This window comes from Theobroma cacao, chromosome 8 (assembly GCF_053813885.1).
Source record: "Theobroma cacao isolate CCN51 chromosome 8, ASM5381388v1, whole genome shotgun sequence".
Lineage (NCBI taxonomy): Eukaryota > Viridiplantae > Streptophyta > Magnoliopsida > Malvales > Malvaceae > Theobroma > Theobroma cacao.
In genome coordinates this window covers 28,054,685-28,070,392 of record NC_142646.1, presented here as the reverse complement: position 1 = coordinate 28,070,392, position 15,708 = coordinate 28,054,685, and the positions used below count along the sequence as shown (strand labels likewise).

General features: G+C 30.8%; 2 protein-coding genes across 2 annotated transcripts; both read left to right on the top strand.

Annotated features, from left to right (window-relative positions):
- Window positions 1-7,013: 7,013 nt before the first annotated feature.
- LOC18592953 (Proteinase inhibitor, propeptide) lies at window positions 7,014-8,773 on the top strand. Its single transcript, XM_018125571.2, has 2 exons — window positions 7,014-7,441; window positions 8,545-8,773. The coding sequence occupies exons 1-2, from the start codon at window positions 7,117-7,119 to the stop codon at window positions 8,616-8,618; spliced, it is 399 nt and encodes a 132-aa protein (XP_017981060.2). The 5' UTR covers window positions 7,014-7,116; the 3' UTR covers window positions 8,619-8,773.
- A 2,427-nt stretch (window positions 8,774-11,200) lies between these two features.
- On the top strand, window positions 11,201-15,558 carry CDPK2 (calcium-dependent protein kinase 2). Its single transcript, XM_007019928.3, has 7 exons — window positions 11,201-11,902; window positions 12,744-12,887; window positions 12,983-13,135; window positions 13,252-13,367; window positions 13,839-14,006; window positions 14,149-14,373; window positions 15,195-15,558. Exons 1-7 carry the CDS (start codon window positions 11,341-11,343, stop codon window positions 15,336-15,338), a joined length of 1,512 nt encoding a protein of 503 aa, XP_007019990.3. The 5' UTR covers window positions 11,201-11,340; the 3' UTR covers window positions 15,339-15,558.
- The last annotated feature ends 150 nt before the right edge of the window (window positions 15,559-15,708 follow it).

Genomic DNA, 15,708 nt, shown 5'->3' with positions numbered 1-15,708 from the left:
GTAAATATAAAATGACCAGTAATATTTTAATTAATAATAATTAATTAGCTATTAATTATAAAAATTTATTTGATCCAAAATAAAAGTAAGAGCGTTTGATTGAGCGTAATAAAAGAATAATAATTTATTTAAATTTTCTTAAATATTATGTATTTATCGTAAAATATAACTTAAAAGAATAATTACGAAAGAAAAGTATTAAAAAAGTAAGATCTTCTATTTTATTTCTTCTTTAAGTGTATATATGATCAACTATAATGCCTTTATTTGTAGACTTAATTTACATAAACAAAAAAGATGTAGTAAATAAGAATATACATACATTGAATGAACTTAATAGATGAGAGGATGTACTGACATAAATGGGTATATCGGATATGCAGAGATTTTAAAAGGTTAGTATATTTATACCATTTTTCTTTTGCATAATATTTAAAAAAGTTTCTAAATTATCTAGGAGAATTTAAATAAACTTTTATACTTTTATTGTCTTAAATTAAATCTTTATATTTTTATTTTGAGTCAAATAAACCCTTATAACTAATAATTGATTTAATCAAAATACCATTTGTTATTTTATGTTGTGTGGTGCTGACGTGGCATACTAACGTATTATAAATGATTATGATATGTCATGTTGATATATTAAAATTGATAATAATATGATATGTTAATTTGACATAATAAGATGAATATGTAGCATTTTTTACTCTTCACATCAACGTAATGTCGTAGATATAAAATGATAAATAATATTTTGATTAATAATAATTAATCAATTATTAATTATAAAAATTTATTTAATCTAAAATAAAAATACAGCAATTTAATTGAACATAATAAAGAAAAGAAGAGCTTATTTAAATTCTTTTAATAATGTAGGAACTTATTTAATATTATGTATTTTTTTAAAAATTATTTTGGGTAAAATACCCCATTCTTTAAGTTTTAATTGAAATTTGAAACGGATCTATTAGTTTTTAAAATAAACACTCCACCTAAAAAAATATATATTTTGTTGGACACATAAGTCCAACTCTTAATTAACCGTTAGTGTTTTCGTTAATTTGATAACGTAATAATATTGAAAAAATAATTTTACTCTTTATTAATTTTAAAAATTATTATTATATAATTTATTTCTTTTTAAAAAATGAAAGAGCACTCCTCTATTGAGAAAAGGAAGAACACTAATAAGTACTCTTTTGTTATGAATAAATATGTGAATGTCCATTATATTATGACCCAAGAAGTGCAGACCAAGTCAAACAGCCTAAAAGGTAAGATACAAGAAATGTAATATGATTTGAACTCTTAGATAGAATTAAATTAAGACTATGATTCAAGGGGTTTTTAGCCTATAAATAGACCTCTTCACTGCATTTGTAAAATATATACACTTCAATAAATCTCTTTTTTCCCCCTAAACACTTTCTTTCTTCTCTTTAATTGTTTTTTCAGTTATCTTTATTTGTTCTTTTAAGTTATTTTCATAACACGTTATCAACACGATGCTCTCTGATCTCTCAAGTTTTGAAATTATTTTGTTTTCATCATCTTCAAGTTTCAAAAAGATTTCAACGATTTGGTTTTGATTTATAGTTTTAGCAAATCAGGTAAGTGTTGCTATTATTTTGTTTTCATCATCTCCAAGCTTCGAAAGAATTTCAATGGTTGATCTTTAATTGTTTTGGTTGTAATAAATCAAGTAAGTGACTTGATATCTTTTTAATATTTTCATTCTCTAAAAATCAACTTTAATATGAATTTTACTATCATATAGTATATATTATATTTTGTCTCTTAATTGGAAAGTGAATTTACTATTATATAGCTATTAATGAAAATCATAATATTCATTTCCTGAAGTGAATGTGACAAACAAGCTATTAATAAAAAAAATTATAAATTTGTCTATTCCCAAAAGTGAATGCGACATCATTTAATACTTATGATCATGGTCATGAATCTATCTATTCCCTGAAGTGAATTCCATATTATTTAGTAATTACGATCATGGATATGGAAGAGGTCGTTATAATAATTTACACTATCATTATTTTAATTCTAATTATAATTTTATCACTAGAAGTGAATAATAATTTTATTATCAGAATCTAAGGATAATTTTGCCACCAGAAGTGGATGAATACTGTAACCTACTAAAAAATGTATAATCCACCAGAAGTGGATAACCCATCATATGTGGATCACCCACCAAAAGTGGATGTATACTTGTAACCTACCACAAATAGATGAATACTTTCAACGCACAAAAAGTAGATGGATACCTTAAACTACTAACCCACTAGAAGTGGATAACCAATCAAAAAGTGGATGAATACTTGTAACCCACCAGAAGTGGATAAATAATGAAAAGAATAAAAGGAATATAGAAAACGTATTGTTATTGATGTGGCATAAAAGATTATTGATCACATACCTGTTGTACGCCTTAAATTTTATCAAGTATCATTGAAAATTAAAATATCTTGTGATAATTTGAATCATGGTCAAGTTGATATAGCACATCAAGATATTTGTTAACCCTAAAAGAGGAATTGATTACATGATTGGTAATAAAAATATCTATTATTGATTTTCTTGTCCTGAAAAAGGAATTGATCATTTGATTGGTAATAGACATATCTGAGAATGAACTTAATAGTAATTGGTATATTTAGTATAACTATATTATGAAGATGTTTTAATATGTTTTCAATATGATATGTTCTTATTATGTGTTTTAATTCTATATTTAATATTTTTTTATGTTAATTTGCAAGTTTCTTATTGTATATATTTTATTTTATTAAAGAAAATATAGATATTGATCATGTTGGATCTAAGATCAATAATGTAAATATATGTCTAGCAAACATTGCTATAACACACACTATATTTAAAGACAAGAAATATTTTTCCTACTTGACAACAAAAAAAAAATCAATGTCAATTCAATATCTGGTAGTACAAGATTAATTGAAGGCTCCAGAAGAGCTAATATTTTACTACCTTAAGGAATAAAGTAATAGAGGTTGTATTATTTTCTATTAAGTCTCAAAGAAGTTTATTAAGTTTTAAAGATATTTATTTGAATAGATATCATATGGAGACAACGAATGAAAAAGACACTTAATACCTATATTTTGCAATTATCTCAAGTAGAAAGTATGTGTTGAAAAAAATTACTCGCTTTGTTCTCAGAATTAAACTATACAAATATTAGAATAATTGAAATCCATAGTAAACCTGAAGTTTACTAATGATTTTAATATTTGGCATGACCGGTTGGACCATCTCGGATCAATAATGATGCAAAAAAATGATTGAAAATTTATCATTTATTAAAAAATCAGAAGATTTTTCAATTTAATGAATTTTATGTGTTGCTTGCTTTGAAGGCAAATAAATTATAAAGCTACCACCAACTAAAGTTCGGATTGAATTCCCTACTTTTTTTTAACAATATTCAAGATTATATGTTGATTCATATATCCATCATGTGAACTATTTAGATATTTTACAGTTTTAATCGATGCATCGACTAGATGGTCACATGTGTGTTTATTATCAGCTTGCAATTTGACATTTGCAACTATTCGTTTGCAAGCACATTTTCCTACTTATATAATCAATATTATTTGTCTTGAAAATGCTGGTGGATTTATATCTCAAACCTTTAATATTGCATATTAGTTGAAATAATTATTGAACAGCTTATTGCTTATGCTTATACACAAAATGGTCTAGCAGAATTATTTATTAAACACTTCCAACTGATTGCAAGGACATTAATTATGAAATTCAAACTCTTAACTTCTGTTTGGGGGAGGGGGCATGCCGTTTTGTATGCAGCAGCATTTATATGCATCAGGCCAAATGAGTTATTATAAATCCTCCCTATATAATTGGTTTATGATCAGGAACCAAATATTTTCTATTTAAGAATTTTTTGGATATGCGGTATATATTTCAATTGCTCCACCACAATGCACAAAGATGGGTCCTCAAAGGAGGTTAGAAATATATGTTGGATGCAAATCTCCATTTGTAATTAAATATTTAGAATTATTGATAAGAGATTTATTTATGACAAAGTTTGTCAATTGTTATTTTGATGAAACAATTTTTGTAACATTAGGGGAAAAAAATAAGTAGCTGAAAGAGGAAATTTCTTATAGTGAATTATCATTATTTAGTTTTGATCCTTGTACAAAGCAATATGAACTTGAAGTTCAAAAGATAATTATTTTACAAAATATAGTAAATCAGTTACCAAACGTATTTACTGATCTAAAGGGAATAACTAAATCTTATATACCAGCTGCAAATGCTCCTATTAGCATTGATGTCCATGTAGGACAAGGCACGTCAGAAGTGTGAAAATCAATCGGTTCCAAAGATAAATCCTCGAAAAAGAAGATGAGCAAATATTTAAGATGGTCAGAAAGAGGAAGTAGAAACTCTAGAAGAGGCCCTTGATATAATTGATAAAAAATTTCAGAAGAAATTCAGGTACTTGAAATCATTGAAAATGAAGAGATCTCAATCAATTATGTCGTGATGGGAAAAGATGGAACCGGTAAATAAACGTCGACGATATTTTGTATATAATATAGAGCTCACTATTATGAAAGAAAAACGAGGATCTTGAACTTATATTTATTGAAGAATATAGACATATAAATGATTGGCCAATGTGGAAAGACGTAATCAATGTGGAATTGAATTTAATTGCAAAACATGAAGTTTTTGAACTTGTAGTCTGTACATCAAATGATGTAAAACTAATGAGATATAAATGGATATTTGTGCGAATACGAAATGAGAAAAATGAGATTATGAGATATAAAGCACGGCTTATCGTACAATGTTTTACCCAAAGAGCTGGTATTAAATATGAAAAGATATATTTTTTGCGGTGGATACAATTACAATTCTATATTAACTAGTTTGGCAAAAAATGAGAAAATGAAAATACGTCTAATGAGTGTAGCTACAGCCTATTCATATGGCTCATTTGATATCAATATCTATATGAAAATCCTTAAAGGATTTAAGTTGCTTGAAGCACAAAATTTGAACCCTCGATAAATTTACTTGATTAAATTAAATAAATCTTTATATGGATTAAAGCAATCCAGACACATGTGGTATAATCCCCTTAGTGATAATTTGTTGAAAAAAGCTATAGTAATAATCCTATGTGCCCATGTATTTTATAAAAGGGGTTTAGATATGAATTTATTATAATTGTTGTTTATATTGATGGCTTGAACATTATTGGAACTCTTGAAGAGTTATTAAAAGCCTTGGATTACTTAAAGAGAGAATTTGAGATGAAAGATCTTGAAAAACAAAGTTTTGTTTGAGTCTTTAGATTAAACACTTGACAAATGGAATATTTGTCCATTAATCTAATTTTATAGCAAAAGTGCTAAAACGATTTCATATGAAGAAAGCATATCCATTGAGTTCACCAATGGTTGTAAGGTTATAAGATGTGAAAAAAGACTTTTTTGACCTCGTGAGGATAATGAAGAATTTCTTGGTCCTGAAGTACCGTGTCTTATTACAATTGGAGTACTAATGTATCTTGCTAGCAATACATGACTTGATATATCAATTGCGGTGAATTTACTAGCAAAACATAGTTCTTCTCTAACTCGAAGACATTGGAATGGAATTAAACATATACTTCGATATCTCCGAGGAACAATGGATATAGGCTTATATTATTCAAATGCATCAAAATAAAATTTAATTAGTTATGCAGATGCAGGATATTTATCAGATCCACATAAAGCTCGATCCTATACATGTTACTTATTCACATATGGAGGTACGAATATTTCATGATGTTCTATAAAGCAAACTATAATTGCTACTTCTTCTAACCATGCAGAAATTTTTAGCAACTCATGAACAAGTTATGAATGTGTCTGGTTAAGATCTGTAATATAACATATTTGAGAAACGTGTGGCATGTCAACCAAGAAGAAAATTCCAGCAATGTTATATGAGAATAATATTGCTTGCATAGAACAACTAAAGGAAGGATATATTAAAGACGATTGAACAAAATATATTTTGCCAAAATTTTTCTTCACTCATGACCTTCAAGAAAAGGATGAAATTAGTGTTCAACAAATTCAGTTAAGTGACAATCTAGCAGATTTGTTCACTAAAGCCCTTTTTATTGCAACATTTAAAAAGTTGAAATGCATCATTTTAAATATCTCTATGATGCAGTTATCAGGGGGAGTAAAATACGCACTGTACTTTTTTCCTTCATCAAGGTTTTTCCCATTGGGATTTTCTTGATAAAGTTTTTAATGAGGTAGTATTTCAAAAGCGTATTCTTAAAAAGAATTATGTACTTTTTTTCCTTCACTCGGATTTTTTCCTATGAAGTTTTTTCCTAGTAAGGTTTTGACGAGGCATATTCTTAATACAATGAATATTCAAGGGGGAGTGTTATGAATAAATATGTAAGTGTTCATTATATTATGACCCAAAAAGTGCAGACCAAATCAAACAATTTAAAAGACAAGATACAAGAAACGCAATATGATTTGAACTCTTAGATAAAATTAGATTAGGACTATGATTCAAGGAGTTGTTAGTTTATAAATAGACCCATTCACTTTATTTGTAAGATATATAAACTTCCATAAGATATCTTTTCTCCTCCCTAAACACTTTCTTTCTTTTCTTTAATTATTTTTTCAGTTATGTTTATTTATTTTTTTAAATTATTTTTCATAACATCTTTAAAATTTATTTAAAAATATAATAATAATTTTTAAAACTAATAAAAAAATATTTTAATCAATTATTTTTTATGTATGCGGAATAAAGTTCCACTTGTCGGATTTTGGGAGCAAGATGGAGAAAAAATGGATAACAGGGAAAAGACAAGAATAGGGCTTTGGGGGCAACGATACACGAATGCAACACGTAATCATGTAATCAGATAAATACAAAATATTTTAATAACTTAATGGCTAAGATTTGAGTGAACAAAAAATCAGAAAGGAAAATTCTTCCATTCCAGAAAACTTCTTCCTCGATACAAACAAGGGTATAAAAAGGGGGAGGCACTGCCCAAATATGCAGACACCCATTGCCTGTTTTTACATTAAATCGCTTCTGATTCTGTGTTTGATTTTCAATCTGAGTTGTTTGATCCAAATGGCTGAATCTGTAGATTCATCCAAGTGGTCGTCGCTTTCGTCGTCATCGGCGGCGGCGGCCGTCCACATCGTTTACACCGAGAAGCCTCAGGATGAGCAGCCTGAAGCCTATCACATCCGAACCCTCTCCTCCGTCCTCGGCAGCGAGGAGGCCGCTAAGGAGGCGCTTATTTACAGTTACAAGACGGCTGCTAGCGGTTTCTCCGCCAAGCTTACTCCCGAACAGGTTGCGGAAATCTCGAGTAAGTGCTCTTGTTTTCCTCTTGTTTCAATTACGGAAGAAGTGTACGTTGGTGGAGTTCAGTTTCTCATGTTTATTAGAAGAAACCCTTATCTGATTCATAATTATGAGTTCAAATTTCCCTTGAGGGGAAGAATACTTTCCCAAGAACATCCCAATGGTTAGCTTGGGATTTTAAAGCTTCATCCCCAGTGGTGTTACTTGTTTCTTTATCTGTAGTTCATAACTCAAAATGAGTATGATCTTATCGACAACAATTGTCAGAAGGAAGTTGTAGTTTATATTGAAAGAGCATCCTTGCACTGGTGTGGAATTCAATGTATAACCAAAGAAACAACTTTTAAGGAGCTGCTGCTGTTTTGGTTTCTTTAAAGATGAGATGAGGGACCCGATTTCTTATTTGTTACAAAATTGTAGAAATGCAACTTATAAAGCATTTGTCTTTGCTTGCTCACTTATTTTAACAATTAACCATTCAGTTATTCTCTCTTTGCGGGCTATACTCGCAATTGCAGGATCACCAATCTTTTGTGAATTGCTAATTCATTATGATTCAAAATGTTTTGTTTTCTAAGGATCTTAGCCTTTGGTGTTTTAAGGCTGGTTTGAGCAGATTGTGATGGGATAACTTGCTTGTTTTGTTATTTAGGTTTGGGGCTTTCCATCCTTGTTGTGCCTTAAGGCAAGACTGCTGCATTGTTAAAAGATGTAGATTGTGTGAATGGTTGTATGTGTGAAGAAATGAGAAAGCACTGTGCTAGTTATGCATTATACTAACAATATTCGGGTCTAAGGTTCAAAGGGAATGCTTGATAATTGGCAGTAGAAGATGAATATAAACTGGAAAGAAAAGTGAGGAACATTGAGTTATTGTGTTTTGGAATGATCTCTAGGTTTTAGTTGTCAAATGGTTTTGTTGTGAGATTAAATCATGGAAAGGCTAGGTCTTTTCTAGTTATTTTGTTGCACGTACCTTTTTCTTTTTGTGAACATAAAGGTTCTTGTTACATTTGTCTTATTACAGCATTTCATACAATTCTCAATGATTTGAACATTTCGGATGATACACACATAAGTTGATTACCTTACAATTGTTTGTGGCAGAGCAACCCGGCGTTCTTCAGGTTGTCCCGAGCAGGACTCTCCAGCTGCATTCTACACCAGGGCAGCTGCACTAGGGCACAAGAAACTTTCTTTTACCCTAGTAATTAACAAATCTATCAAACAATGGTCTCCTTGTATAAAGCAATATGACCTGTTCGCTGCACTATGTGTTATTGGTGTGTGCTTTAATGATAATTCAATCTGCACTAAGATTGGTTTTATACTTCAATCTATCTATCATTGGTCTCCTTGGTTTCATTTTTATTTATTTATTTGATATATATAGATATATTAATCACAAATGCATCCTTACGCTATATATTAATCACCAAGGGCCTATCGACACAAATTGACATTCTTTTGTGTCAATTGGCCAGCCAATTTTCGAGATAAGTATCGCGAATTTGTCTTTGGATTTGAGTTGTTCAGTACCTTTAATCTCAGATGGTTCATTGCAACCTCTTAAGCTATAAATACCTCCTCATTTCTGAAATCCTCTCATCTCCTCTCTTCTCTTTAGTACTATTCTTCAATATTCCGTAGGTGGTGGTTAGACGATGGCCAAGGAGCCTAGAGGACCCAGTTCAGCCCTACACAAGCCCAAGTCGAACCTCTAACCAAGATATTTCAACCCAAAGGCTCATGCAGACTCAACACTCTGAAACTAGATCAAACTAGGTGTATTTTGATAAAACCCAAACCCTTAATCTGACGGCCCAATTTGGCCGTGGAGACACCGGCGGTGGAATAAATTTAGAGAGAGAAGGATAGAGGCAGATGAGTAGAGATATAAAGAAGTTGATTAAGAATTTGTTTGGTCTGATTTTTTTCTAACTTAAAAGTTATTATGAAGTTTTTATAAAAAATAATAATTTTTAAAATTATTTTAAAGTTATTTGATAATTTTTTTTTATAAGTTCTTTTTTATAAATTATAATTTTTGTTAAAATTATCATAGAAAGTATTTTTTATAGGGTAATATTATAATTATTTTTAACTAATAAAGATATTTTTTGAACAAAAATAATTTTTTTTTGTATTTTTAAAAGAAGAGAAGAAAAAACTCCTCTTTGGAATTTTTTTTAAGCTTTTTTTTTTAAAATTTTGTTTTTTAAAAAAAAGTTATTTTTTTAAAAGCTTTTCAAAAAATCATATTTGACCCGACTTTTACTTTTAAGAGATAAATAAGCTGAAAAAAAACTAAGCGAAACACTAAGAACATTTTGTTCCAATAATTGTTCTAACCTATTCCAACATAATCGGTAATGACTATTCCGTTTTATTCCGTGAATCAAACACAATTTTAAAAGGAGGTAAGGAATAGGAAAGAATGGTTATAGCATTCCCTCTGACCAAACATAAGAGGAGGAGAATGGTTATTCCGATCAAACTCGAAATAGACTTTTTGATCAAAATAACCAATCCCTTATCCGCAATATAGATGCGGTCGGAATGGGATGGAATGGAATGGAATGGCTCATTCCATGGAACCAAACAAAGTTGCTGAGGTCTTTTTGTTAAGAGCATTTGCAAGTTAATTTTAACAACGATTTATTTATATAAACAAAAGAATTATATGCTCCTTTTGTCTTTTATTCTTTATTTCTTTTTTATTTTCATAAAATTAAGAAATAAAACTTTAATTATAATATGTAATTCATATCAAAATTTTATTTTTTTATAAAAATGACCAAAAAAAAAATAAAAAAAATCTTTGGAAAATAATGAAAGAGTATTTATTAGGTGTCAAAAAATGATATAATTTAGAAATATTTTAAAAAAATGAACAAAGAAAAGTAATATAAAGAGAAAAACAATGGCAGACCGACTTTTTTTAAAAGTTGAAATTGACCGGGCAGATGAGACTAGTGACCTGGACTTGCTCTGTCCCTTATCGCCCTCAAAGTGTAGGACATGCGCCCTTAATATTTACTTTCAAGGACTCTGACGGGGGTGGGTGACCCTCACGATTTAATTTGGTGCATGCGCACAATTATTCACATATATTCTTATACATATTATTTTTATATGTTTTTAATTTAAATTAAATAAAATTTTATTATTAATAATTAATTTAATTAAAATATTATTTATCATGATATATTATGTGATGTTAATAAAACATGTTAATATGTCATATTTGATGATAATATGATATATTAATATACTATAATTGATAATAATATAATATGATAATATAATTAAATGACGTTTTTTTGTTTTTTACGTTAATATTATATTGATGTTATGTGGATATAAAATGATAAGTAAAATTTTGAATTTAAAATAAAAAAAATAAAATTTGATTGAACATAATAAAAAAAATAAAAATTTACTTAAATTTTTTAATAATTTAATTTTTTTTTAAATTATACCAGCAATTAATAACAAAAATTATGACCCTATGCTATGGACTCTAAAATGCTGATGTGGATGAGATGATGAACAGAGTTTAATATTATATCCAACAATGGGATCTCATTCTCCAATGGTCCAAGATTGAAAACTCCTCCTGATTATTTATACCATATTGAATACTAGGTTTAAGATAATAATCCCATCTCCACCGTCAACAATTCTACACTTCTAACTATATAAAAAGCTGAAAACTTCCAAAAAGATAAAGTTTTGAGCTGTCTCTGTCTTCCATTTCATCGGTAAAGGACCATACGAAGGTCACCAATCCAATTACAAGCTTACAACAAGAAACAGAAGAAAGAAGAAGAAAACAACAGCAAACAAGAGGGGAGAAAGAAAGTGAAAGAGAAAGAGATCCCATCTGAGATATTTTCTGCAATGAATAAGAAAACCAATTCATCATCATCGTCATCAACAACAACAAAGCCCGCAGGTACAGTTTTGCCATACCAAACCCCAAGGCTAAGGGACCACTATTTGTTAGGCAAGAAGCTTGGGCAGGGCCAATTTGGCACCACATATCAATGTACCCACAAGGCTACTGGCACTCTTTACGCTTGCAAATCAATCCCAAAGCGCAAACTTTTATGCCGTGAAGATTATGATGATGTTTGGAGAGAGATTCAGATCATGCATCATTTGTCAGAGCACCCAAGTGTGGTGCAGATCAAGGGAACTTATGAAGATTCTGTGTTTGTTCACTTGGTTATGGAGCTTTGTGCAGGTGGGGAACTTTTTGATAGGATTGTGGCTAAAGGTCATTATAGTGAAAGAGAGGCTGTTAAGCTTATCAAAACTATTGTTGGTGTCGTGGAGGCTTGTCATTCTCTTGGGGTTATGCACAGAGATCTCAAGCCTGAGAATTTCTTGTTTGATTCTCCTGCTGATGATGCCATTCTCAAGGCTACGGATTTTGGCTTGTCTATCTTCTATAAGCCAGGTTGGTTCTTGGGTTTTCTTTTGTTTATTTGTTAGTTTTTAATAAAATGGCATTTTTTTTTGGGAATGGTTAATGTAGTTCTGCAATAACCAATAAATGGGGTTTCGGATTTTTTTTTTTAAGTTCGATTTTCTGGTTAAAAATTGAGGACTATCTTGATTCTATGATTTAAATTTCAACACGTTGTTGAAGGGTATTGATATCTTATATGGGTTGTTTCCATGATTGGGGGTTTTCTTTTGAATTTTTGTTTTTTAAATTGGATTTGTTCCTGGGATAATTATTTGTCAACATGTTGATTCAGTCAATGTTCTTTAGATATTGATCATTAGGATCATTTCCCCTTAGGATACTTCATATTTGGTGTCTATTTTTCTAGTTTCATTCTTTAAAATTGTGTGGAATGTTGGTTCTGCTTTGTTTGATTTGAGCAATGTTCTGTTATACATATTCCTTCATTTTTTTTTGCAAAAGATTTCTTTTTTATTTTTGTTTCTGTTTTTGTCCATAATTACTGTACTAAATATCCAATTCAATTGAATATAATGTATAAATTTCCCCAACATTAACTGGGATGGTTCTGTGACCACCAATTGTTTGGAAAACTCCATACTGATGTCAAGATCAGCTTAGCTAGATTATCTGGTCGTGCCTCAGCAATAAATTCTGCCTACTTTTTAGAATTATTTTCAACTTTATTGTGCTTGGAAGAATCCTTAGGTTTCTTCAAAGGATGGGCAACTTCAAACCTATCCCATGTGTTAATGCTTTCCCTTACTTTTTCTGTGGTGTTTTCTCTTGTATTTAATGGGGGTTGCTTCTTCTGTTCTTTCCCTTCCAGGACAATATTTTTCTGATGTTGTTGGGAGCCCCTATTATGTTGCGCCTGAGGTTTTATGCAAGTATTATGGACCAGAAGTAGATATATGGAGCGCTGGTGTTATCCTTTACATCTTGTTGAGTGGGGTTCCACCGTTTTGGGCAGGTAGCTATCTCAATAATTTTACTCCCTGCAATGGTTAGTGTCATTCTTATGTTCTTGTATCCTAAGGTGTACTTACGTTTCCTCTCTACTCACAGAAACTGAATCAGGAATCTTCAGACAGATTTTACATGGAAAAATTGATTTTGCATCTGAGCCGTGGCCCAGTATCTCTGACAGTGCAAAAGATCTGATACGAAAGATGCTTGAGAGGGACCCAAGGCAAAGAATTTCTGCCCATGAAGTTCTATGTAGGTCATTTGAACATTATACCATCCAAATTATTATTTCTTTGCTATAGGAGGGGAAGGACAATGCGTATCTTTCTTGTATGTAAGTCAAAAACGTGTGTTGATTTATGCATCAGGTCACCCATGGATTGTGGATGATAGAGTTGCCCCAGACAAACCTCTGGATTCTGCTGTGTTATCACGCCTGAAGCAGTTCTCCGCAATGAACAAACTTAAAAAGATGGCTTTGCGTGTATGAATTTTCCTGGTTCATATCTTCCAAATGATCTAGAGTTGTAGGATGATTTTCCATGGAAATCTCATTATGAACTTATTATCTAGTTATCTTCTGTTCTAAATTTAAAAAATCGCATCTCCTTGCTGAAGGATTTTTAATGCTGAATTCATATAGTGAAGGATATCTGAAATTAGAGTGAAGCCTGTATTGGGCACCTAGAGAATAAAAAATGATCAAAAGCTTCTGATTGAATGTTTATGAAATGAATAAACTCGGGTGGAAAATGGTCATTCTGTTTTTATAGAAATAAACATAAAGTCTGCTATAATTGTGTGATATTGGCTCTTTCACTCTGTAAATTATGTGTACGGTCTTCTGATTGGTGAAAAATGGTTGTTTGGGTCACTCTGACAAATTCTATGCGTTCTAATATTTATGTATGTTTCACGTTCATCTTTTTACAATTGAAAAGAAATTCTTTTGCAGGTCATAGCGGAAAGACTCTCTGAGGAAGAAATTGGTGGCTTGAAAGAGTTGTTCAAAATGATTGATACAGACAACAGTGGGACGATAACATTTCAGGAACTCAAAGATGGTTTAAAGAAAGTGGGCTCTGAACTAATGGAATCGGAAATCAAGTCTCTAATGGAAGCAGTAAATATACCTTCTTGAGTTATTATTGAAAAATTAATGTAACTTTAATGTTTTTCTTATAATGTAAGTATGATATTCTCTACTGTTACAACATGATTGAGTCTGATGACAGCTAGAAATATTGCCTTGGAAATTTTGGCAGGCGGATATTGACAACAGTGGAACAATTGACTATGGTGAATTTCTTGCTGCTACACTGCACATAAATAAGATGGAGAGAGAGGAGAATTTAGTTGCTGCTTTCTCCTTTTTTGACAAAGATGGTAGTGGTTACATCACCATAGATGAACTTCAAAATGCTTGCAAAGAGTTTGGTCTTGGTGATGTTCATCTGGATGAGATGATCAAAGAAATTGACCAAGATAATGTAAGTATATTTTGAAGTTACTTTTTCACATCTGTAATTGTAAAAGTTCTATTGTCATAGTTTTCACATATCATCATCAAAGATCAAATCTTCATTATCATTTCATTTCAGCATATAATGTTATCATGGAGATGAACTTGTATGAGTCTTGTTTATTGGAGAAATTATTGAGTAGAATACATCTAATGGCCTTATAGGTGTGAAGGATAGGGTAGCAAAATCGTGGAAGGAAAATTAGTTACCTTCCTTTCCATCCATTTTTCCTTCCTTCCCTTTTCTCTACCAAATACAGTTTTAGTGGTTGCTCTAGCCCCTTTGCTTCTCCATCTCTTGTTTGCTTTCCATTTCTAATATTGTGATTTTTTGCATTTTGCTGAACCTTAGTACTGTTATATAGTGGCAACTTGATACACTGCAGAATTATATTGCATATTTTAACCTCAGTTTTTGCAGTTAGGGAGATTTTCGTCTCGATGGTTCTGGTCACAAATTTTATAGAACTTCCCAAGTTTTTACTTTTCGGTTAAGTGATTTTGCATTTGTCCAAAGAATACAGAGTGACCTGCTATGATATCACAGAGCTTATGGCTGAGTTATTTTAAGCTCAAGTTTTTTAACAATATAATCTATCTCTTATGTGTGTGTGTATGTACGCACTGTTGGTTATAGTGCAGCGTAAAAGGTTGCTATTTATGGAACATTTAACATCGGCCTGAAAGTGCTTTGATGGCTATGTTAAAATGTACTAAAATCTATCACAAGTGAAAAATCATTGTAATTTTTTACGCCTAAACTTCTCTTATGATTATGTCAAATTTCAGGATGGGCGAATAGATTACGGGGAGTTCACTGCAATGATGAGAAAGGGTGATGGGATAGGAAGAAGCAGAACCATGAGAAGCAACCTGAACTTCACCATAGCTGATGCCTTTGGAGTGAAAGACCCAACATCTGATTCTAACTGAAAAAATTCAATCTCTTCTGTGAAGTTAGCAACATTTTGTGATACTGAAATGGAAGATGTCAATGGTTGTTTAGGGTGATGATTGGGTTTTATTCAAAGTGATGTACTCTAGGAGGAATGTGAAGATTAACATTTTGTTTATCCTTTAAAGGTTACTGCAAATGACACCAGCTGCTATGGTATTTGGTAGAATAATAAAATTTTCAGTCTAAGTTCACTAATTGTCAGCTTCATGGATGTTGTAGCCTTATAACCAATTCTATTCTCCTATTCTTACCTTTGACTTATACTGCCTTCTTTTGCCCAAAAAGTAAAATGCTATGAGTAAAGTATTACATTGGGATAATACCAAAAAAATTACTTAATTATTA

Excerpts from the sequence above, each read along its gene's own strand:
- LOC18592953 (XM_018125571.2), top strand. The coding sequence starts at position 7,117 with ATGCAGACACCCATTGCCTGTTTTTACATTAAATCGCTTCTGATTCTG. Across the intron at positions 7,442-8,544 it reads ACAGGTTGCGGAAATCTCGA|AGCAACCCGGCGTTCTTCAG; the intron begins GTAAGTGCTCTT and ends TGTTTGTGGCAG.
- CDPK2 (XM_007019928.3), top strand. The coding sequence starts at position 11,341 with ATGAATAAGAAAACCAATTCATCATCATCGTCATCAACAACAACAAAG. Across the intron at positions 12,888-12,982 it reads GGTTCCACCGTTTTGGGCAG|AAACTGAATCAGGAATCTTC; the intron begins GTAGCTATCTCA and ends CTCTACTCACAG. Across the intron at positions 13,136-13,251 it reads TTCTGCCCATGAAGTTCTAT|GTCACCCATGGATTGTGGAT; the intron begins GTAGGTCATTTG and ends TTTATGCATCAG.